At 36.8% G+C, this 24,772-nt stretch overlaps 2 protein-coding genes across 4 annotated transcripts; one reads left to right on the top strand and one right to left on the bottom strand.

Annotated features, from left to right (window-relative positions):
- Window positions 1–4,021: 4,021 nt before the first annotated feature.
- On the bottom strand, window positions 4,022–16,681 carry CMC2 (C-X9-C motif containing 2). 3 transcript variants are annotated; one of them, XM_021541214.3, is made up of 4 exons: window positions 16,585–16,681; window positions 10,346–10,482; window positions 6,191–6,262; window positions 4,022–4,285 (listed from the first exon to the last, which is right to left on the bottom strand). In XM_021541214.3, the coding sequence occupies exons 2-4, from the start codon at window positions 10,424–10,426 to the stop codon at window positions 4,211–4,213; spliced, it is 228 nt and encodes a 75-aa protein (XP_021396889.1). In that variant the 5' UTR covers window positions 10,427–10,482; window positions 16,585–16,681; the 3' UTR covers window positions 4,022–4,210. The 3 variants fall into 3 exon arrangements, with proteins under 3 accessions (XP_021396889.1, XP_021396891.1, XP_021396890.1); XM_021541216.3 differs by lacking the exon at window positions 16,585–16,681 and adding an exon at window positions 16,337–16,553; XM_021541215.3 differs by lacking the exon at window positions 16,585–16,681 and adding an exon at window positions 16,049–16,151.
- A 92-nt stretch (window positions 16,682–16,773) lies between these two features.
- CENPN (centromere protein N) lies at window positions 16,774–24,592 on the top strand. The gene is made up of 11 exons (XM_021541073.3): window positions 16,774–17,007; window positions 17,554–17,743; window positions 18,853–18,898; window positions 19,435–19,491; window positions 19,856–19,932; window positions 20,987–21,163; window positions 21,858–21,959; window positions 22,519–22,576; window positions 22,994–23,106; window positions 23,720–23,843; window positions 24,164–24,592. The coding sequence occupies exons 2-11, from the start codon at window positions 17,573–17,575 to the stop codon at window positions 24,277–24,279; spliced, it is 1,041 nt and encodes a 346-aa protein (XP_021396748.1). The 5' UTR covers window positions 16,774–17,007; window positions 17,554–17,572; the 3' UTR covers window positions 24,280–24,592.
- The last annotated feature ends 180 nt before the right edge of the window (window positions 24,593–24,772 follow it).

Here is a 24,772-nt window from a genome sequence, read left to right on the forward strand (position 1 = left end):
CCCCGGTCTGAGCACGATCACGTCCGGTGTCTGTCGGCTGACAGCGGGCAGTTCAGCAAAACATTCCCAATGTTCCTCCTGGCAGTCTGTAAGGAAGGGTTTCCCAGTGGCACTGCCGGGACGGAGCCGCAGTCACCGCTGGCATCCGGAGCGCGGTGATGCCAGCGCGGGGAGCAGCCGCCTCAGCCCGGGGCTGGAGGGAAAATCAGATTTACTTCAAGTCGAACAACTCAAGCGTCGGGCTGCTGGCAGCAAAGGTCATGGATAGTCTCCAATCCAAAGGTTTTTGTAAAAATTAGACCGCTAATGTCATGTGAACATAACACGTCCTTTGCTCTCAGCACCTCAGTGTTGGGGATGACATGGTCGTATCAGCGTTCCTGTAACTTAGCCACACATACCCATACTCTTCAAGGCATTTGATGCTTTTGCCAAGCTGAAACAAATCTCCGGGTTCTGGATGGCTGACGTCTGTACTGGCAATGAGTTCTGCCAAGCCATCAGTAACATCCTTCCAGGTAATTACTGTCCCAGAAGATTTTTCTGTTCACTTACATCTTTGAAATATATCTTGTTTTATCTAAGGGTCTACATTAAAATACCAATAAAAGTCTCACTGGTTAAAGCAATAGCTCCACATGAAAGTTCCCAGCCTTTAAAATGTCACCAAATAGTTCAAAATAATAATTTTAAAGCATGATGGTCCACAAGAACCATTTTCAAGCTAAATATATATTTTGTTCTCGTTGATATATTTTTTGCTACACACCAATTTAAGTAGGTTTGGGGAACATTATGTGAATCTACTATTCACCTTCAAGTTTATTAGTATACCTTGTACTGCAAGGCAGGTTCTGTTGATGAGCAGCATGGTTATTACTGAGCCTATAAAATAAACACTCTAATGGGACCACTAAGATTTGCTGATACTCCATTCTAGTCCATGTTAATAAAACTCAATGTGTATCATAAGCTGCACCACTAAAATCCACTATGCCATCCAGGCACAGAATCTCCTTTGCTTAAGCACTAATGTTAATAATTAATTTTTAACTCAACTGTCAGAATCTGGTATCAGTTTTCCAGTTGTTCAAATGTCGTTAGGTATTCCACAGAAGTGTGTTTTAATTTATATCAGAAAAAAATTGTATTGGATGTCATGAAATTTTGAAAGCATGGGCAGTGCCAAATTCAGAAATGCATGTCTGTTGAATATACTTTATACATGAGGCGTAGAGCTTCAGCAAAGTGCATAACACATTGGAAATATGCATTACATATTATTACATAGATTTCCAGTAACAGAGGGAATAACTAATTCATAGGACTCGTCCTCTCCCAAATAGTACAGTCAGCTCAACTAAATCAAGGCTTTGCTTCAAGGTCTAGACACTGCGCATCATCTGTATCAGCAACAAACGACATAATTCCTTGAGGATGTTACCAACTAAAGTTTACAGGGAAAGACAAGTATTATATATTCATAATATATTAACAGCACTGCAGCTTAACAGGAGACAAGCCCTGTTGTATAAAGAAATTAACACCAGAGCAAGAACTCACCCTGCTGTTCTTACACTATGCTGCTGCTAGTCAACAGAGTATTTTTACTTCTACTAAAAAATAAATTTAAAAAAAAATTAAGGAAAACATAATGTCATTTAGTTTTCCAGCAAGGGAAAGTACAGTATGAATAGTGTTACCAGGTGTTTCTGGTAAAATTGGAGGGATTTGGCTGGACAGTAGTAATTCCCTTTGCTCTGTCCTCCTCCTGTCCATGTATCTGAGATTTTTATGGCACTTCAATATGCAAAACCCTCACCATTATGGCCAGAGCTGCCATTTGCCCCATTTCCCTCTTCTTCACTTTCTGACATGAAACACACATGAACTTCTCACATGCAATTCATCACAAATTACATGGAATTTCTCTCTCAAATGCACACTGTCAGAAAAAACAATGGGCAAAATTTTCCTATGGACAAATGACATTGCAATGAACTGTCTTTAAAGTCTATAGAGAAAAGGTTTATTTCACCCAAGCTCACTTTAGAAAACAAGAAAAAAAATCTGCGTCTAGTATTTCACCCTTACCTCTTTCTCTGTCAGATAAATCACCAGTATTTTTACACCAGTGTTTTCCAGCTTCAAGATCAAATTAGCAACATGAACTCTGTATCAAACAAAAGGAACAAAACCCACAGGCATCAATGGGCACTCTCATATCACACTACTAGTGGGCAATTAGCAAAGAGAAACAGAAGGAAGACCATGATCAGACTTTCACTAGGTAAACAAAGCTGATCTGTAAAATAGATTTATAAATAAATCTAGTTAAAAGTATCAATAGGAATTGTGTGGGCCATTTGGTCTTTCATTCACTAAGCACATTGATCTTTGCAAACATGATTCTGACTAATGAGCTGTGGTAAGTGGCTCTTGGTTTCTTTTTTGTTGCTTTGTGAAAGATTGGGACTCACAGAAGCTGATTAAAGAAACAAAAGCTTCAGTGCTTCTACACTCAAGATATCAGCTTCTCAACCTAATCTCTGGAACAATTCTCAATTTATTTACTTAAAGGCTATATATCCTACTTAGGAGCTTGCCTGAAGTAGGTTGTCTCATCTCAAATGGAGGAAGTATCATGGATTCAGAGTTCCCAGACAGGGGAGTTCACTACAAAGTACTCTTTCAAAATACTCTGGAAAGTACCAATAAAGGCTGCACCATTTCCAACCATTCAAGTATTAATTCAAACAGTGCATCATTTACTTGTTCTAAGAAACAAACAGCATGTCAAAATGCAGAAACAATTGCTTCAGCTTTGCTTGGAGCTTTCACTGAAAACATTTCTGGTTTAATTTTAACTATTTAATTGGGTCCATCCAGGTATTGAAAAATAACAAAAATTATTTTAAATCACCCTTCAAAACAGCTCACAAAATACCATTTTCTTCCAAAAACAAGGGTACATACCAATTTCAAGATTGAGTATCAACAATGATTCTTACAACAAACAACATGTAATTCACTGTAGAATAGGCACCTTCTAGATACTTTGTATATTTGGCTCAACAATATTTATAGTTTTTAAAAAGTATTTTGCTGGTAGGCAGAACAGAGTCATTATTTAAAAGTAAGGCGAATCCAGCACACACAGAGAAGCAACTCCATCAGTGGACAAACCAGTGTATGTTTTGATATCAAATCTTCTGGATTCTTAAGACTTGATCTGGGCTTTCAGCAGTTTGATGGAAAATAAACACCTTTTATAGGCTAACAAGGCAACTTGGTTACACAATACACATTGACTTGCCTGAGAAAGTTACATATTTCTTCAGTGTCAGCTGTGCTTCAACCTCAATAGTCATAATGTGACTTTACTTTTGTACCAGAGAAAATGGAAGAACTTCAGCTTACATTTCTGGCAGCCCTCCTCTTGAAAAATCACTCAGCACACACTGATTGTACTCAACAAAAATCAAGGGGAAGCTTTGTAAATCTCTGGAAATGTTCCATTGTGAATTTCTAAAGCCGCTTGTTTTGGGTATGATGAACAAATTGTCTTACAACAGTCTACACAGTACATATGGTTGGCAGTGAGGATTTGTAATCTTCTCAGCTGAAGACAGTAGCTTCATCCTTTTAGCTCCAATAAAAATACTAGAACTCCAATTATTCCTTGATAGGCAATTTCCAATTTCAAGCCACATCTGTTTAAAATTTCTTTTTCCTAATCCATTTAAGAAGTGTTATAATTACAGTACAAAAAGTGATGGAAAAAGTAATTTAGTGTTCTGCAATGAAAAACAAACCAAAAAAAACCTACAAAACCCATGATATGAAAGAGAAACTTCTAAACACAAGGAAATAAATGTGACTCAGTACAGAGTGGGGAACACAGCTGCCCTGAACACATAGTACCTCACACACACCAATTCCTCATTACTTAACAATCATAAAAATGCCAGAACAGACTTGCCACCATAGTTTTCTTTTAGAGGTCAAAAATTAAGTTAGGTTGTGAGCAATGTATGGTATTTATTTTTTCACATTGTTTGCCTTGTTGGGAATGAATACATATTAGATGCATTTATTTTGTCACCATTTCACAAACCACAGGTTGGGCACTGGTGATGAAACACAAGTATTCTGTCAGCTTGCAAGTGAGTATCCCTGTGGAGCTGCAGCTGTCCAGCCACAGCACAGCTCACTTCTCTGAGGCTTTGTGAGCATTTATTATCCTCTGTCGTTTCTCCCGGTTTCTGCGCCTGTTTTCTTCAAACTGCAAGATAGATAAGGAAATTAATAGGTCAGCTGTTACCATTAAACAGATATGTCAAATTTAAAACTGTAGAAGCATTTTTACCCAGAAGCAGAAACAACATGTTTGACTGACACATTAGAAATACAGCTCTTGTTAATACCTAGATATAGGTTCATTTTTACTTTGAAATTAACATTTCAACTTTGAAATTAACATTTATTCCATTAAAATACAGGTCTTTAAGTCTGAGGTTATTAAGCTAAAGATTATTAGAACATTCTAATAAAGAATATTCAGTTAATCTTAAGGAGGAACTTAATTAGACAGTGATCTAACGTACGACAGCTACACTTCACACATGAACTAGGAAAAAAAGTTGCACTGGTGCTATTCTAGAGCACAGGTCAGGCTCTTTTCCTTTTGCAAGACACTGATTAATGTGCATCTGCCTTCTGAAACATGAATTTGTCATCACAGGCTTGGTCTATTTTTGATCTTGGACATTAATTATACGCACAGATAAAGCAGGATACCAAGATGAAAGGAACAAAGGCAAATCTGGATTGAATGAGGGTAAGGCATGTAAGGATTTTTACTGGTTTAAACAAGAACCACAACAGAGGCAGGACTCCAGTGTAAAATGGAATCAAGAAAACCTTCACAGGTAAGATACATGTACAAGACCACCACGCTTTCTAGTACGCCCCTGCACTAGCAGAAGCTTGAAGAGCCTTTCATTGCAAACAAAAAGGAAACATTTTAATGGCTCAAACAAATGGAAAATTAAAAATCAATGCATCATTTTATATGTATTTCATGAGAATAAAATCATTTTTGTCCTTAGGTTAGAGCATATATTTGTTCAATATTTCAATAATTGGTATCAAGAATAAAACCCAAGTAAGCCACAAATATTCAATTCTCCATATAATGTAATAAACTGCTAAAGAAATTGATTTTGAAAAGGATTTGAAGTTTTTCACCCATTATACTGATTGGTCTGTAACTGAAATAATGTCCCAAAACATTATTTAAGATTTACAGAAAGCTTAACTGTTTCCCTTGCCAATATTTAATTTTTCAATAACCCATCCATGTTTTTTTTTAGAATGAGAACAATGTATCTTTAAAAGCTACATCTATACCTACTCAATATTTGTGAACAACTTTCAGGGGCTTCTTAGTAATGGCATATCAATATAAGCACATTTTAAGAAAGCAGACAAATGTAATCATCAATAACTCCTTTAATGTAAAGGCTTCAGTGGAAGGAAAATAAAAATAATGAGATTATGTGGAAGGAAACTTTAGTATGGTGAAATTTATGTAAAAATTAGAAAATACAGTTTAAAGTTAAAAGGTATGCAAAATGTTCATTTATATGTTCTGTCATGCAGGCAAAACCACCATAAATGTAAAGAAAACTCTTCTGAAAATGTGCCTATTAAAACAGTTAATCCATTTAAACTCTGTCTTCATTCCTTCATATCTGCAGGTATTTTCATTTAGGGCCTAACTCAGCAACTCATTAAGTCATTTCAGTGTAACTGACTTCAGCTTTAAGTGTTATTTTTACAGAGATGACCATTACTGCTTTATATTAAATTCTGTGCAAATACCACTACTAAAAAAAATTAAGAAAAAAGTCAGAAGCAATCTGTGAAGTGTCAGTTCCTATCTGCAATATTTGTTTCATTAAAATGTGTTTGCCTATTTTTGTATATCAAAAAATACACCATGCCATTTGTTAATGCCAGATTTTACTTGACTAATTTATTTTTTAAAGTTTGGATTTGGTCTCAAGTGCCCACAGCAGAACATGCTTACATGTATTGATTCATACTACTTAGTAAAAAGCAACTCTAGTTCTCTCCCATTTTTTATTAAGTATTTAACTCAAAATATATATAATTTATTGCTTACCTCTTTTTTTAAGCATTTCCTCATCTCACGATCAATATCATTGCAATGGCCAAAAAACTTCAAAACATTGTGCTGATGAGTTAAGGAGAGAAAAAAATTACAATTCAAAGGTTTCTTCCTCTGAAGCTCTAAATTTATTTAAATTCATTTGCATTTTTCAACATATCCTGATCTTTTCCTTTCCCTTTCTTGTGAAAAGTGGTGTTTGGTAACTTTTTTCCCCAAGCAGGCAGAAGTTCAAGCTATTTCTGAAGATCACTTGAGCCACCCCTGCCTGGCTGGAAGTTGAAGGTACTCACCATGCATAACCAGACTAAAGGAGGACACCTAAGCTGAAGCTGTTGTTTAAATGCAGAACATACATTCTATTGATCTGGAAGTCAGTCTCACAATTCTTACACTAGGTTAAATAAAATACAAAAAATAAATATTCTGAACTCTAGGTTGTGCTACAGCAGCAATGTCCTCCCTGCATTAGTTTTCATTATTTCTTTGTGACCTAGAGAGGCAAAGGATTCACTGCTCCATTATCTCAGCTACATGAAGAAAGTGCTGTTGATCCAGAAGATGCAGGCACTAGGCTTAATTAACTGGCACATTAAAACCAGTATAAAAAAATCTCTGGATCTTGAGGTTAATAAATAAGATGCATTTACCATCTTTATGGCACTGCTCACCTGTGGGCCTTAGACACATTTAGGTGTTCCTTAGTTTCTAAAAAACTGCAGGCCTTGTCCTCATGAAGGCTCTCCACAGCTAACAGGATGGTATTCACCAGAAAAATCTGTCCTCTTAGCCAGGATTTCTTACAGCAATTCCGTAATAACAGACATTGAACCACTCTCAGAATGCATGGTTGCAGAGGGATTGCCTTTTCAGGGGGATGCCTGTGCCATGTTACAGAATCTCAGGGCAGAAGCTGGCAGCAGAGCATCCAAGCGATTTAGAAGAGCTGAAGGAGGAGGCTTTTAGTAAATATTTGCAGCTATACAATGAATGGAGACAACTCAGCCAATCTTACAGACAACTAAGGAATTTAAACAAAAAAGGCCAAGAAGAACAAAATAGATGCAAATTAAGTCCCTTCCACATTTCAGAGGGAAACCTATGTGTATTTCCACAGCTGACCAGCAGCTGGGTGGATTCATACAAGTGATAAATGAACACTGTTAAGGATTCAAACAATGAACAAGATCTCATCCAATAGAACACAACTGAAGTAGGAGTGGGTTAATAAAGTTTATGACAAACACTTTACTATAGCAGTGCTATAATTAGCTTGTTTATACCTCTGTGATTTATAAAGGGTATCAGATGACTGAAACAGTTGCACAGAACAAGCTGTCACTTTACCACACACTGATCTTGCTTTTACAACATTTTCATTCCAGCTAATACAGATTTAATTTTGTATTCTAGTTGCATACCTGCATGTTAAATTTCAAGGTGAACACTCACATTTTAAGCTAACTCCACTCTGAGTAGTGCATACAGTGGGTTTATTCTATGTTTATTTAGACAGATTCCTAAAATGCCAACTTCTTGGCAGAGATTATAAAGGAAACAAATAATCAGTTTCTCAAAAACAGCTATTACACCTATTACAATGATACAACTGCAAGACAATACACAAATCTTTGAGCTGCTACCTATAAAAATTTGTCTATTTATAGCACATACTTGGCACCAGAGTAGAGTTATTAAAAAAAGAAGTGACATCACATAGGAATCCCATTAACCTCTCCTCACTTGATACAAAACTTGATATACAGGGCAGGTTCTAGATTAGGGATAAAGTAAATCAAACTGACAGTTATGAAAATGGACACCAAATTAAAAAATACTGCTTTTCATCCCTCAGGAATGGCAATTTAAATTCCAGATTAAGGTTCTTAGGACATCTTGGCATTTTAAGAAAATAGCAAGTAGTCACGAATAACTCATTAATATCACTGATTTCAGATTCCAGTGAGTTCAATTTAAAAAGAATATTTCAGTATATTACCATGGAATTTCAAATGAAAAAGTATTGCTCCCTTTGAACTGAGTGGGAAAGTCATCCTCACCCCTTCTGTTCTGAAACTGCCACCACAAACATCGTCTCCCAGCTGAGCACAAGACTGACAAAAGTAATTCCTCTTCATGCAAAGATGAACTTCAAATAAAACCAAGAGAATATATTTCTGTGCATTTTTTTTCTGTGACTATTATTGCTGCTCCCAGTGCCTTCATAAGTCAGATTGACAATAGATTCCTTTAATGCCAAAGAGTTCAAGTGCAGTCTTTAGTTCCAGTTCTCAAGGCAGTCTAGTAAGCTACATCATACAAGTCCATGATACTTCTATCTTCACATTCATTAAAAAAAAAAAAAAAAATCACAAACAAAAAGCCAGTCAACCATTCATTACTTGCAAGCAGTAAATCAATACTGCTGCATTCCTACTCAAAGCACAGAAAGCCCCTCTATGTATTCAGGATAATTCTGAATGTATTTTCTTTCCTAATTGGATTTGCTTTCACAATTATGAAAAAATAATTACAACAATTTAACTTTATATTGCTTACATGCTGCCTGTTCTCCTAACTGATGGTCATTTGGCAATCCTCTTGATACTAGAGTCATTAATGCATGTGTAGTCTTCTCACTAAATTCTAGCTACAGAACATTTATCTACATTATAACATTAAAGTTGTTGCAAAAAAATCAACTAAAAATGAAAGGAAAAAAGCTTCTACAATCTCTCAAACTACCTAAAGGATTTTTAAGCAAATTAAAATTTCTGAACTTGGAAGAAAAGTGTTAACTCCTACATTTAATTCAACTTTTAGTTTTAAATCTTGGAGATGTTCTGTAGAGGAGCAGTGGAATGGGAAGTACCAACTATGAGATGCTATCAACAGACTGCAGGGTGCTTATGTTTCAAGATACTGAACTCAAAGTGCCAACAAAACAAATCACATGTTGCTGAAGAAAACCAGTACAATATACTCCCTGCAAATGAATTTTAGTATTAAAACTCTGCTCCCTTAATTGCTGTAATTTAAAAATCAAAGCATAGTGTGGTGCTGAAAATGTTTTTTAATATGTTACTTTAGCTATGTTAAAATCTTGCAAAAATGTTGTTACCCATCTTTCAGATAAAACGTCTTCTCTCACATTTTGTGAATTATCAGCCTTGTTTCTCATCCTGCAATGGCTTTTGAAAATAAATATGTACAATTCTGTTCAAAACAGTAAAGATAGTATTTGTATTGTCTCAGAATCCATCCGCATTAGAAAAAAGGATCAACATCACAACCATGGAAGTGAAAATATTGTAGATTGCATGTAGTGGTGTAAATGAAGAGTTTTTCACATTCATAGTGAATATTTAATATTCAGTAAAAACAATTAAATTTAACTTTTTTATGCATGAATACCACAAGATTATCTCTGCAGAACATCTGTTTAGAATATACTGGGAAAATAATTAACATTGCAATGATGCTGCAGAAAGTTTTCAATGCAGGGGCCAAATCTTCTACATTCAGAGATGCAGAAGATGTAGACAAAGCAAATTTTTAAAAAGGCTTTTAAACAAGTGTGATGACAATTCCATAATCTTGAAGCAATGAAGAGCATGGAGAAGCCTGAAGACAACTTAGCATTTCACATCCTTGAGTAGGTGTCTAGTAAGAAGATGGAAGTCAAGTAGGTATTCCCAATTAGCTCTCCAAGCACTGAACATCAGGCATGTGGCTGATCAACACATCTGCTTCTAACCACACTGAAGCATCTGCCCCAGGGACAGCTGGAATATGGAAATGCTGTGAGCATACAAAAAGAGGACATTTGAAGCTTATTTTATTATTGTTTTTTAAGGGGTACACAGTGCTAAGAGATGTAGAAGTTATTTCGGTTCTTAAAATAGGTCCCTAAGTGTTAAGCTGCAGCACAGAAAATTTTAAGGTATGCTGTATTTCCTAAATAAATCACTGGTATGATTTTACATACAGTCTTCAGACAGCTCTTCAGTGAAAACACACCAGCTATATTTCGTGGCTGCTCTGCCTAGAGGAGGGTTTTCTCTTCATGATCATATAATATCACCACTAATTTATCTGACACTCATTTCCCCAACCCACCCACTCTTTTCTCTGCTCAACATTTCTTACCTCCTTGTGACACTTCTTGAGCAGACTGATAATTAGGTTACACTCTTCAGTGTGCAGATGAGGAGACAGGTCTGGATGCATCTTTAGTTAGGGATGATTTTAGTAGCACAAGGACAAGAATCTGAGAAAATTTCCACCTGCCAACATTAAAATAGTATCACTAGCAAGTCTGATTTAACATGTAAGATATTATCACTGAGTTATTTTAACAATATTTGAGATCAAAACGCAGTTTAATGCATATAATTTATATTACACAGTTACAATCATTAAACACAGCACATGTCAGATTTTCTACACAACCCAATTGTTAACAATCAACTACAAGTTTATAATCTTTGCTATCATGGACATTAACACACAGCTGAGATTTTAATTTTCAGGGACTTTCTAGCAGCATTAATCTTTCTTTAACTCCAGATTATCTTTTCACCTTCTTACTTCAATTTTCTGCTTTCTTTCTTTAAAAAGTTAAGTGTATATGATTTTCTTTCTACCTTTTGCAAAGATTACAACAGGAAGCACAATGCTATTATTACAGCACTCTGAGAACTGGCATCTTTTTTAGCTTTCTACACACTTTAAAAAATCCTAATCCAGACACTGGCGATGCTTTAAAAACCAGTACTTAATCACTTCATCAAAACTGATATTTTTTTTTAATCAGTAAGAATTGAAATGTCCCTTCTTGCAACTCCTTATTGTTGCCTCTTGCTCTTTCACTGTGCTTCTTTGAAAAGCAATGGGATTGGGCTCCTACATGAATCCCCCTCTCCATCACATAGTGGAAGGAAGCACTTATGTTTCCCTCATGTTTTGTCTCCTGAAACACTAAAGGGGGACACCCCTTCCTGCAGGGTTCTGTGGGGAGGGAGCAAGTTCTTTAGTTGATATGGACTGAAAGCATCATATGACAATGGCTGAAGGAAGATGACATCTTTGTTCAGGAAGTGAACCAGGAAGGGGAGGAGAAAAGTCCAGTTCATACCGGACAAATGGGCTCATCTTGGTAAAATTTTATTTTTATGGCCAATACTGCCACTGAATTAGAGAGATGCCTGTTTGTTTGCTTAGTATTTTGTCATTTCCCCTTCTCCCAAAGGGATCACCTTCCTAGTTGCAATACACCAGCCAAACACCACAACTTGTAGTAAGCAGCCATCACTGTCTTAACATTCCTACTATACAGACTGGACAAAAACAAGTAGCCAATGGTCAGATTTTACTATTGAAAAATCCCAAAATTCATCTGCAGGGCTGACAGTTATAATCTCCACTGCTATTCCTGGAATGCTCAAGGAATATATTCAGCCTAAAGAGCCACATACACTCATATATCCAGTACTTCCCATTATGTGTTCATCTTAACAAGAGTTAGATTCCCACAAGCAAACTTAATTTTAAAAATCCAAACATTTAAAAGGCACTTGAGAACCATGAGAATATGTTCCACATAGTATTGATTTCTTCCAAAAACCTTCTCCCATACTATCTGAAAGTCTAATATTACATGACACTTAATTTTAGCACAGAAGTTGTTGGAAACAGTACAAGTTGCTTAAGCATTCTTTCCAACAAATTAACAAATGAACCTTTAGAAATATGACAGCAGGAGCATGACTGTAACAGCAAAGTGATTAAGAACCCCGCTGTGTTATTGCCACCAGCTTTTGATTGCACACCACACAAAGTCAATATGTTTTAAATTTATCAGTAGAGCTTTTTTGATAGCTCTGGTGTTAGCATTCCCCTGAGAGGGTGACCAGCTCAGTAGCTGTGTGTTACTTTAACATGTGTGAACCCAGATGATTATTAAACCTCTTCATCATTCAGCCTCTGCCTGTGCCTCTTAAAACTGTCATCTGAGCTGGCAGTCTCAGGAGAAAGCCGGAGCAGTGTCCTAATGAAACAGGGAATGCACATCAGCACAGGCCAGCAAGTCAAATGGAGCATCTCAAGGAAAGAGTCATTATTTCTAAACTAAGAACAGTAATCACTGCCATTGCTTGCAAAAGTATTCTCAGACCATGGATGAAAGCCACCAATGCCACAACCAGAGGTGATGATGCACTTTTTTAGGTGAGATTTTCTTGTAGAATAGATGCTACAAATCAAAGTCACACCAGTTCATAGATCAGTACTCCTGACATTTTCAAATAGCATTCAAGATTAGAATGTTTCAAGTTTTAGCACTCAGTTCCTGTAGGATGGGATGGACTAAGTAACAAAATATTTTTTCTGAGCCTCCCTGGAGGCTTTAAGCACTTCTGAAATTAGGACAGAGCAGTGTTCCCAGTGCTCAATATTAAACTGATGTTTAGAATGTCAGATTAGACAGTGGTCTATAAATGAGCAGGGAAGGCTGAAATCTTTTTTGCTGGAGAGGAATGACTGACAAAAGATGTTCAAGAGAAACAACAATTTGTGTGAAGGACACTGCTTTCCTTATTTTCTTTTTAACAACATTCTAATGAAAAATAAGAATTGTAAGTTGCTATCTTACTAGATTCTAACTCCAAAAGGACAGAATTTTACATAGGTGGTAGCTCAAAGGGAATTGATACATAAAAGAATACTGGGAAAACAAAACAAAAAAAATCACAGGAAAAAACTGTGAATAAGCAATATAAATTGCTCTGAGGAAACTACTAACAGAAATATGGGGTAATGAATGCCAAGGTAAACACACAATTTCTGTGCAAGAAATACTGGAAGTGAAGTAAGCGAACAATATTTAGAAAATAGAGGAATTGCTTTAGAATTGCAAAATGCTAAGCAAATGTTAATATCTGAAGTGAGTATTGGAGAGAAGTAAAGAAATTATCTCTTGACATAATGGCACTGACATATTTCGCTGGTTTGCACAGAAATGTTCTGCCCTTTAATGTGTTTGATATGAGATTCAGTGCGACTTTTTCTTTCTTGATAAAAAGTAGATTACATAGGTATCTCAATAATTTGGTTAAAATACCTTAAAAACAAACATTTCTATAAACTATTAGTCTCTGAATATAGAAGACATGGATAAAGATAATTAATCTTCCAATTTCCTAAACCAGTTTCTAGATCTATGTTATTCTTCTGGGAAAAAATAATTAAGAAATTGTCTCATTCCAGTATCATATCCTACCTGGTTTCTCCTTAAGAAAGGAAATTATAGGATATTCTAGCAGTATGGTTTCCAACATATGGTTTCAAAAGCCTAAAGCTAAAAATTCTCTGATGATACTGAACTTCTGATACTAATATTTCTGTTTAGAAAAATAATGGGGTAATTCCTTGTGTAAGCAACCCTGGGAGACTAAGCATCTCAAATTTTCTAAAAGTAATCAACATATAAATTATTGAGATGTGATACTCATCCCTAATCTGAAAATTGATCTATACATGTGTCAATACAGTAAATATTTCCTATTAATTGCAAAAGGAACCTACATGTAGTACAGAATTCAAATAAAACTGCAGACACCCAGCAAGTAGGCAGAAACCAAAAGCTGACCCAAAAAAGCAGGGAAGAACACTGTGGGCATTTCATGTTTGACACCAAAATTAAGGATAAAATGCTCATTTCTCTCCACCTGCCAATTTCTCCTCCTGACTTGCTCACACTTCCTGTGTGGAGAAACAAAGGGTTCAGCACCTTCTCATTTCTTCCCAAAATCAACTATGAGGTCAGCACGTCAGGAATCCAGGGAAGTTCATTTGTTTTCTCAGAAACTGCCATAAATACAAACTAACCAGTTGCCTGATGCAGAAGGAAAACTGAATTAGGTTCCTTTAGTTTTGCTGGTTGGCCCAATGCTTAATCTTTCCATCTTTCCTTCCAATGAAGGGAAGGTTCAGATCTAGGTAATTGTTTCCATAAGATGCTTTCTCCATATTTAATTAAAACATGTTAGAAGACTATTTTTAAAACTGTGTTTTACTATTCTTCCATTTGAAAAGAACAATTTTTTTTTAATCTAAGGTCAATGGTAAAAAAAAAAAACAAAAAAAACACTAATTCACACACCTGATGATGAAAAATTACACCTGAGCACCTACATTGCTAAGGATGAAGCTCTTTATCAAGAACACCCAGTGCCACAGAACACAAACATTTGCTGCAAACACTCAAAACAACGCCCACAAGGCGGCAGCAGGACCGTGCAAAGCACAGCAGGGATTCACAGCAGGGAGGGGAACAAACCCGCGACTCCTCCGAAGCCTCTCTACTCCCCACGTTTAACATTTCTTTTTGCAGCTCATGTCACTGCCTAACTTGACTAATACAAAGCATTTGGAGTTTCACATTCTCAGTTACGCAGTAGTGTTGTTTGGAAAAAATATTTACAAATTTCAACAAGTTTCTGCTCACTCAAATCCTGCTTTCTCTAAGATTGTACAAATTTTTAGCATACAAAATTCAGCTCCATACCTAACATGTGAGTGTTTACCTAAAGGTAACATTCGTGGCACTTCAGCAGAAATCCTGCATTCCTAGTGTTCTTTCCTACACAAAGAATTTTGACAATAGCTTTGAATACTCAGTGATCAGTGAAATGAGAAATCATAGTTGATGCACACTATTTCAAAACCCAAGGGAATTCAAAACTCAGGACTTTGTTTCTACCTTTCAATAATATCATTAGCATCTTCCAGACCAGAATATTCAAGTGTCACTCTATGCTGCTGTCCTTAAGGCACATTGACAATGACCCCACACTTTCCAGCAACTTCACAAAATTTAAAAATCCACTTTAATAAACCAAGTTTAGCTAAATCTTACAAAATTTACTCACGACCTTTTGAATTTTAGTCTCTAAACCTATGCATTGGGTTTTCAACATTACTTACTAGAATGGGAGAAAATAATTTAGAAACATATCTATGAAGACTAGAAAGGAAACAAAAAGAAATCTGAGATCTTTTTAATTATGTAGGATGCATTTACTTTTCCCAAACCTAAAGATTAATTTTTTTTCATGTTGATAAATAAGATTCATATTGATTTTCTTTTTACATGACTGTTTTTTTGCCAACAATTCAACCTCCCTCACAGCAGCAGAATGAACTCATCTGCTTTTAGTACCTGATGAAACTACACCATACCTGATTTCATACTTAGCAATAGAAATTAAGAAGATGTTAATCCTAAGGAACAGAGCAGGTGGAACACCAACTTGAATACTAATTTCTACAATTTATTTAAGGTTGAAATAGGTGATTGAGTAAGCCACTAGAAGATATTTTCACTTCCTGGCAATTATTTAAAGTTATATCCATACAAGAAACATCAGCAGAGTTTTGGCAGGATTAGTGGGATATTTTTATTATAACATAGAGCCAGTACCATTGCAAACGACAAAACTGTATCACAGCTTACTAAAGCTGTCTCTTCCTATTCCTGTTATGCCTTTGCAGAATATACAGTTAGGAATATAATGTATTATATTCCAGACAAGCATAAAACTAAAGCACTGTCCAGTGGATGGTGTCCCAGCCTATGGCAGGGGATTGGAACAGGATCATCTTTGAGGTCCCTTCCAACCCAACTCACTCTACAATTATGTAAGGACAAGATGCTGTCGCCAAATTCTTGTTTTGCCAGCTGCTCTTGTACTTCACCTGCATCCACCAGACCAGGCTTCATTCCAACTCATCTCCATTTTATTAATTTCCCAAAGAAGAATTCTATGAACCTCTCAGAATCTTCTTGCCTACTGTAAAACAGCTTTTCCCCTTCAGAGGGAAAGGAAGCAAGAGCATACGTTTCCGTGTCGGAAAAGACAGGCTCTGGCCCCTGTAGCAAACCGATCCCGTGACGGCAGGCAGGTAACACTCGGCAGAAAGTGAACATTGCTCTGCAGCACGGTTCTGCCATGGGGTGCGAGGGGCTGGGCAGCCGCTGTTACCAGGGTAAGGCAGGGGGGTCCCACTGAAGCAGCTCCGCAGCTCCCGGGAGGCCTTAAAGAAGCGACGGGACACAGAGACACAGCAAAAGCAGCTTACACAACGGAGAGACCCGTGTTCCCACTCGGACCTGCCCTTCCAAAGCCCTCCGAGAGCTCTGGAGGACGTTGCGCAGTGAGCGGAGGGTCCCAGAAGGTGGACGCGAGCTCGGCAGCGCCGCCCCCCTCCCAGCCCCCCCAGAGCCAGGCAGTTGGAACGGAAGACGGCAGGAGAGGGGAAGGCTCCCTTTACACGCTCTTTTCCCTAAATTTTCCCGCTGGCTCTGCCCGAGGCCGCCCCGCACTCACCCCGGTGGGGGCGGACGCGGAGACTCGGCGGGCCCCGGCCGGAAGCCGCCTCAGAGCGAGGCGCGCGCACGGCGCCGGCGCCGGAGCGGGGCGGGGCTGCAGGCGGGAAGCGCTGTGATTGGATGGACGGGGCACGGCGCGGGGTCTGATTGGTCGGTTCGAAAGGTGGGCGCGAGAGCGGCGTGAGGCGCCCGGGGTGGGCCAGGCCAGGTCCGGCTCGGTGGGGTGGGCTGGGGTCGGTCCGTCAATCAGTCAGTCAATCAATCAGTCATCAGTCAGTCAATCAATCAGTCAGTCAATCAGTCAGTCAGTCAGTCACGGAGTTCTGCGCGCCGAGGGACCTGGACACTCATCGGACCGGACAGACAGCAAGAGCCCTGGGCGGCACCCAGCGCCCCGTCCCTCTGCTCGCACCAGGCCTCGGTCAGTAAGGGAGACTTCGGAGGGCGCGACGAGACTTGGTCTGTTCAGCATGAAGAACAGGAGACTGAGGGGGGAACTCGTCGCAGTGCACAACTTTCTCCTGAGGGGAAGTGGAGGGGCAGGCAGTGATCTCTGACGATCAGGATCCCAGGGAAAGACATGAAGCTGTCTCAGAGGAGGTTTAGAGACTCCCCAGCACAGTGGTTACAGCACCAAGCCTGACAGAGCTCAAGAAGTGTTTGGACAACACGTTCGGGCACCTGGTGGAATTCCTGGGGTGTGCTGCACAGGGCTGGGAGTTGGACTCTGATCCTTTTGGATCCTTTCCAATTAATAATATTCTATGATTCAGTGTCTGTGTAAGTGACTGCATGTATTTTAACTTACCACTGTCTCAATCTGTAGTAGTGCTGCACTTAGGGCTGGCATCAATGTCAGCCAGTTGTGCCGAGGTGCAGCTCTGTACACCTTTGGTGTACATCCTTTGGAGGGAGCAAGTCCCCTGAGACTGGCTGTGGCTTGGTCTTACTTTCTTTAACCTTTCAGCTTTCCAGGTGTTTCCATCATGGATGAAACTGTGGCTGAATACATCCGAAGAACTGTGCTAAAAATCCCAAGGGATGAAATCAAGATGATGCTGCAGAAATGGGGCTTTCTCTCTGAGGCACAGCTGCAGACTCTAAATTTCCATCAGATAAAGGACAACATTTCCCAAGAAGTTGTTCAGCTCTGTGAGGTAAATCCTCTCCTTCAAAAAATGTCAGTGACATATAGGATGCATGAGAAGCATCATGAAAAAACACTGAAACATTAATCTTTGGCCACAACACGGCCTCACATTGCACTTTGTAGTCTGGCAAATGTAAAGCTGAGCTGGTAACACCATTGATTTTGTCTGATCTGTAGGAGTGTAGAACAGCCCTATACTAAGTCTGCAAATACATGTGTTGAGCTCTAAGTTACATATGGTAGATAAAACTCAGTATGTTAAACCTTTAAAAATGGGTGTATTTCTAAATTGTAAAATAAAGGCATTGATTGAGATGTATACTCATTACAAAGTCCTGATTTAAAGCTATTTAATATGGGTTATGATAGTACCAGTTTATATCTTTTAGACTTCTAATTTTTTTTTTAACTTTCCTGGGCCAGAATTACTTCCATTCAGCATACTGTAAGGAAAAAAAATATGATCAAGCTCTGATTTTAGTGTACCAGGACTCTTTATATGTACCAGAAGTCTCTAATCATAACCCAGATGGCTGCAATTATTACTGATCTTGAATTCTATAGCTTTTGTTATGATTCTCTTTTAATTTCATACTCAAAAATTGCTTACCTGGAGTGTAGATCAAACTACAGGAAAGAATCTCTTAAGTTTTTCTCATAAGATGGCAAATGCTATTTTAAAATAGCATTTTTTCTGAAATACTTGTATCTGTAACAAATTGTGTCATACAGTTTCTTTAAAATCTTTTCATGCTGTAGAGCATAAATAAGCAATAACCAGTATGTTAAAACTCCTGACAGTGAAATACCAGTCACTGTCGCATTGTCACAAACACCCATTAACTTTGTTTCTAATTGCTTGTACATGACACTTGTAAGGATTATGTTCCTCTTGCTGCCTCTGCAGAGGAACATTTAAACCTTGCTGAAATAGTTTTCAATATTGATTTCTCAAAACCTGGGACCAGGTATGGTGCCTTTCAAGAGAGTGTACGTGCTGTGGCCTTCAGTGCAATGTCATTTAAATTACCAGTACTGAGGTTATTTTTCACTTGATAAACAGGGTGATTGGGCCTTCTGGACCTGTAGTTCACCATGCACTTTTGTTCTTTCTAGGAAAATTGTGCAGACATAAAGCAAGCAGCAGCTCTAGACATAATATGTAAGTAAAAAGTGAATTAAAATGACATTTATTTTTTCTGAGTAAGTTGATAATGCCCTTAATTACATAGTGATGATCCTTGTGTGTTGCAGATGCATTTGAGCCAAGCACATCATATTTTAGATGAAACTTATTGGATGTAGCCTCTGTTACAAAAAGCTCAAGATCAACAAAAGTATCTAACTCCTAACCAATATCAATTCACATCTTATTTAGACAATAGTTTAAATCTCAAGGTTTTTTTCTAGCAGTCTACATATTGGGCAGTTTATGTAAAACCCTTCCGTAAACATTGAACCCTTTATTAGCTGCTCACCAAATTAGAAAAAGAATTTCACATTTCTTTTAATAAAAAAACTATTTTGCTTTTATGATTGCTATGAGTGATAGGTCAAGAATGTTAATACGTTATATTGCATTATCAGAAGTCATATGTTTTAAAGTAACTTTTCTATAAAAGTATTGTAAAATTAATTGTTCCTTTAATTCCTGTTTGGTAATACATTATATTATTAAGCAATTCCTATTTTTCCTAGACAACCACATCTACCAAAACAAAAGAATGTGGAGTGTTTACCAGATGAAAAAATCAGGTAAAATGTCTTTCCTTGCTGTAATCCCACAATTCTCAGCAACTTAATGCTGTGCTGCCTCATCTCCTACATTTTAACCACATTTTAATTTAGTCTCATCTGGATTTTTTTTGTAGAGAGATTTTTAACATTTTACCGCAACCTAGTATGGATTTTTCAATGGAGATTATCCTTAATGTTCCATTAAATTCTCAACCAATTATTACATATCAGTAATTACTAATTAAATATTAATCTTTTCTCTGTATAGCAATATTATGAGTCAGAATTAAATAAGGTTATGCAACTTTAATTTTTTCTGCTTAATTTTGTTTCAGCAAAACTAAAACATCTCTAGATTATTTTTTTTTGTTTCATGTAACAGGAGAAGAAGCGGAGTATTTTGACATAACAGATTTCAAAAAAAGGTTTAAAAGAAGACTTCGGTCAACCTTGAAAAATGTAAGAATTAATCCATTCTAAATTTGCTTCATGGCTCTGGTGTCAGTATGTTGTTTTCATAACTATTCTTCACAGTTTGAGTCAAGAATTAAATGGAATTATTCATTTGGGAATGATAGGAACTGCATGTGAAATAGGAAAAATGTATTGCATATCTGGTTTAGCGACTTCACAATTATGCTGGAAGGAAATAAAATGTAAGTTTGTCTTAAAATGTGACTGGCTTCAAGAAAGGCAGCATGTTGGGTTTTTTTATCAAATCTTTGCCCAGTTTGCAGGAGCCCTTAGTTGCTTTAGCTCACCAGCTTCATTTTGCAAGGGAATAGAAAATGCCTGTGGCTGATCCCGTGTCACTCCATGACACCGACTGGGTTCCCACCCACAACAGGAGAGGGCAACAGATCCAAATCACACTCACAGCCAGCCAGCTGCAGTTCACATCACTCTCTTACAATAAAGTTTTGCAGTATTTTGGGGGTTTTGTTTGGTTTGTTGTTTTCTTTTTAAAGTTTTTACTTGAGTCAAGGTAAACAGAAGTAAACAAGGAGCAAATCTACAAGAATAGAAAAGGGAACATTTAGACCTTTGATTGTGTATTCTTGAGCAATGATAAATATTATATTCAGGTCTGAAATTACAAGCTGATCAAAAGGTTAGTTTCTCCAAAATTTGACATATTGGAATTCTTGCCACTAGCCATCCTTCTAAACAGACATTTTTATGTTGTTTTCCCAAAAGAGAGGTCAGTGCTCTTGTAATAAGCTATTTTCTATTTTCAACCTTCAGAAAAAAATGTATATTGACAGGAAGAAAAGTAATATTAGAGTTTGAAAGGTAATTCTTCTTTTTATCCCAGTTTGTGAGGTTATTGTTTTCTGTGTAAATTTTATTTAAATACAATCCTTACACCACTTAGTTTCTTTCTTAGTTTCTTAGTCTTTTCTTAGTTTCTTTTTTTATGCTTGGATCTTGCGAACAGAGATGTTAAGAGATAAGTAAATGTTTATGGATACCTAAATGTGTTGGTAAATCAAAACTCATCTTTTCTTATCAGGTCACCATCACCTTTAAGGAATATGAGGATAATGCAATCTGGATTAGAGTTGCCTGGGGCACACCATATAAAAAACCAAACCAGTACAAACCCAGCTATGTTGTGTACCATTCACAGACTCCCTATGTCTTCATTTCTGCCTCAGTGCTGAAGAGCAACTTGCCTCTGCTGTGTCAGGTACAGATCAACATTTCTCAGACCCTGACTTCCCCACAGTCACTTAGAGCTATAATTGGGGTAGCTTTTAAGAGGATTGGTAAAGACACCTAACATAATTTGCTAAACTCTGTAATTTTTTTTCTCCTTAGGTCATGATAAAAATGGGGCAAAACCCAAACCTTTGGATTGGTGCATTGTGAATAAATTTAGTTTATTGGGATTTTTACTGCTCCTGAATTGAATTTCTTAGCCAGGTCCTGGGCAGTATTCCTTTAAATTGTCTCACAGAGGTGGAAGAATATTAGATCAACACTGTTAACTTCAAGAACTAAGCATATGAGCTCATCAGGGAATGCTGTTCATTTCTGTTAACTTGTGATGATCAGCTTTGGTGGTATTTTTTCCTCTATTTAGAAATTTCCTCACATTTCTGTAGTAGCAATTCAAATATTTTATGATTCTACTTGTTTATTTTTCATCTGATAAGACTATGGGACTTAGCTTGTTAATACTGTAAATACTTTTAAATATTAACATGAGCTGTATAACAATCTCTGCAACATTTTTTCAGATATGAAAATCCTAGTTAAAGGGCAGTTGCTTACCTTGGAACAAAAACATCACAATGTCTAGAGATGCTATTTTTTTTACATACTACAAGCACAGTGATGATTAAGACTGATGTTAAAACAGTTTCAATTTTTATTTGAAGGCCCTGATTGGTGCTACCAATTACCATGACATCCGTGAAATGGAGCTTCGAAGTCATTGTTTAAACTCCCTTAAAGATATTGTGTTTAAAAGATATAGCCAGGTGAGCAACTTCACAAGTAAATCCTAAGATAAGTCTTGCTTTTTGTTTCAGGCCTAGTTGTCACCCCCTAGCATGGGGGAAAATTCACCTTTTCCAAGAGACCATCAAGTTAAAATAATATTGAACTACTGAGGTCGACAGCCTTTCATGAAGGTAACATTGCAATGGGGATGAAATTATTTGGTATCCCATATACTCTATTATTGTAATTCCTGATGGCTAAACTCAGACTAAAAATTATATGAACAATTCAGTCCTAAGCTTTTTTTGCATCCTTTCATTAGGCTTCCTAGAACCATGAGTTGAAGGCTGTTGGAATGGGTGCTCAGTCTGCTCATCCATGCAAAACTTGTAAATAGGAAAATGTTCACAAATATCCTAAGACAGGTATTTTTTTTCAAAATTAGGATGGCTTCCAGACTTCTAGTCATGGTCAAAATTTGGAAGATCACTCTTCCAGAATGAGAAATAAAAGGAAATATATTAAAGTTCTTTCCAGCTAGAGGTTCTAAAAGTAGAACTGAAGTAAAATAATTTTTTCATCTCTCTCTCCATTTAGAACTTCCAAACTCATACTCCAAAACCTCTGCAAGGAGATAATGTAGAACCAGAAAATGGTATGTATGTTTGAAATGTAAAGGCACTTTAAATGTCATTTCTATTGGCTTGTGAAATGAGATTGATAAAAGGAAATGTACATATGCTCCATTCCCATTATGTTTATCCATCCCTGGTGCCTTAATACCAGCTGGCACTGGGAGAGGTCAGTATTTCCCATGAGTGGTACTGGACGTAGAAACCAAATCCACTCAATGCCCAGCATCTCCCATTAGCTTGTGTATTTCTCTTGGTATGGAACTGAAAATATAAATAAATTATAGAGACAAGTACCTTATCCAAAAAAATAGTGTAATGAATTAATTAAAACTATTGTTTACAAATTTTCATTGGAATAATCAGATCAGAAAAACAGGATTGCAGGAGCTGACAACGTTGTCTTTCTGTTTTCTTTTTCCTGCTCTTTTCCCCTGCAGCAGATAAAAGGATAGTTCAAGAAAACAGAAGTGAGAAAGAAAGGATCCACAGATTGAATCAGGAAGTTTTTGGTAGTGGTCCCCAACCAAAACTTGAATTTGCACAATACAAGGTAGGAAAAGCAACCAATTTGATTTGGGGTTTTCTAATTTAAATGTAGTGGTAGTTAGATTAAATTTCATATGTAAGAAATACTATAGGGTTTTTTAAACTTTAGGGAGGACATTTTAAAATAAATGCGTTAAAAGTCTCTGTAAGAAACAGATTGAAATTTGGTCAGAGTTTTAGATCTGGTTTCAGTCTTTTAGCCTTGTGAACTCAGCATTTCAGCCAGTTTTTGTAATAAAGGTAGACTTAGACTAGTACTGTATTGGAGAATGAGAAATAAGGGGTTTTTTAAGTACATACAAAGCTTATGCTATGTATGACACTATAACTGACTTCTAAATGATGCACAGGTTTTTTTGCATGAAAAGATAAATTGAAAATTCTAAGAAATACTTGATGTTTTACAGTATTGCTGAACAAGTTGCCTCTTGCTTTCAGCAGAAAACTCTGCCACATGGTGGCACTCTCAGATTTTACTACAACATTCTTCCAGCTGGAATCATGTTATCATTACAAATTGGAAACAGTCTTATTAAATGTTTAAATGTAATATGCAATAACATATGAATAAAATATATTCATTGCTTATATTCACTGGTTAAATTTTCTGTTAACAGCTTGAGACAAGTTTTAAAAGTGATCCTAAAATGGATGTTTTGCATAAAAAAGAACCATTCAGATGTTTGGTCAAGTTTTCTAGTCCACATCTTTTAGAATCACTGAAATCCTTGGCACCAGCAGGTAAGTGTTCCAACTCTGTAAAATGAATGGAAATTCCAGAGTTTTAAATATTTTTATCATCTTACATTCTGCTCATATCTTGCATAAGGGAGCAACTTCATAGTTGGTTTAGAAAAATAAATACAGTAGAATAAAAATGTTGCCACTTTAAAAACTTATGTCTAAATATATAACAATTTATTCTCAGAATTACTGGTTTGTACATGGATACTCAAGCTGTGGTTTTAGTGGTTTCATTTTGTGTTTCAGTTTTATTAACAGTTATTAAAGGTAGTAGTAGTTGAGTACAGCTGCAATTATCTGTCTCTCTCTCCCCCCAGGTATGGCTGATGCACCACTTTCACCACTCCTTACATGCATACCACATAAAGCAAGGAATTATTTTAAAATTAAAGAGAAAAAAGGTTTATATCCAGAAAGTTTTGTAAGCCCTTAATTTAAAACTGATTCATAGAGAAATACACAATGCATTTATTACTGGTATTAATCTAAATCATCATAAGGATTTTAAAAATAAGTTATTCTCTCTTAAATTCCTTAAAGTTTTTTCCAAATTATGGCTCTGCTTGAATTATTTTTCCACAGTTGTCTTTAATAAAGTTAGCCTTAAGTAATAAAAATAGCTAATTGCAAAATTAAAGCAGAGATGATAGGCATCTTAAATTTAAATGTGATGACTTCTGTTAACTGTATTTTAATAGTATTTGTGAAGTTAATAAAGACACAATTATAGCTGTAGCTATTTAGTTTGCTATTATAGCTGTAGATTGGTTGCAATATTCCAGGTGGTTTTTCATGTTTTGGACAGAACACCTGCCCAGTTTGGAACATGGGAACAATCCCTTTCAAATGGGTGGGGCTCCAGGTCTGCAGGTCAGGCATATTTTTATCTAAGTAGATAAACTGTATTCTAAGACTATTTTAGGGCA

Source organism: Lonchura striata, chromosome 13, assembly GCF_046129695.1.
Source record: "Lonchura striata isolate bLonStr1 chromosome 13, bLonStr1.mat, whole genome shotgun sequence".
Classification (NCBI taxonomy): Eukaryota; Metazoa; Chordata; class Aves; order Passeriformes; family Estrildidae; genus Lonchura; species Lonchura striata.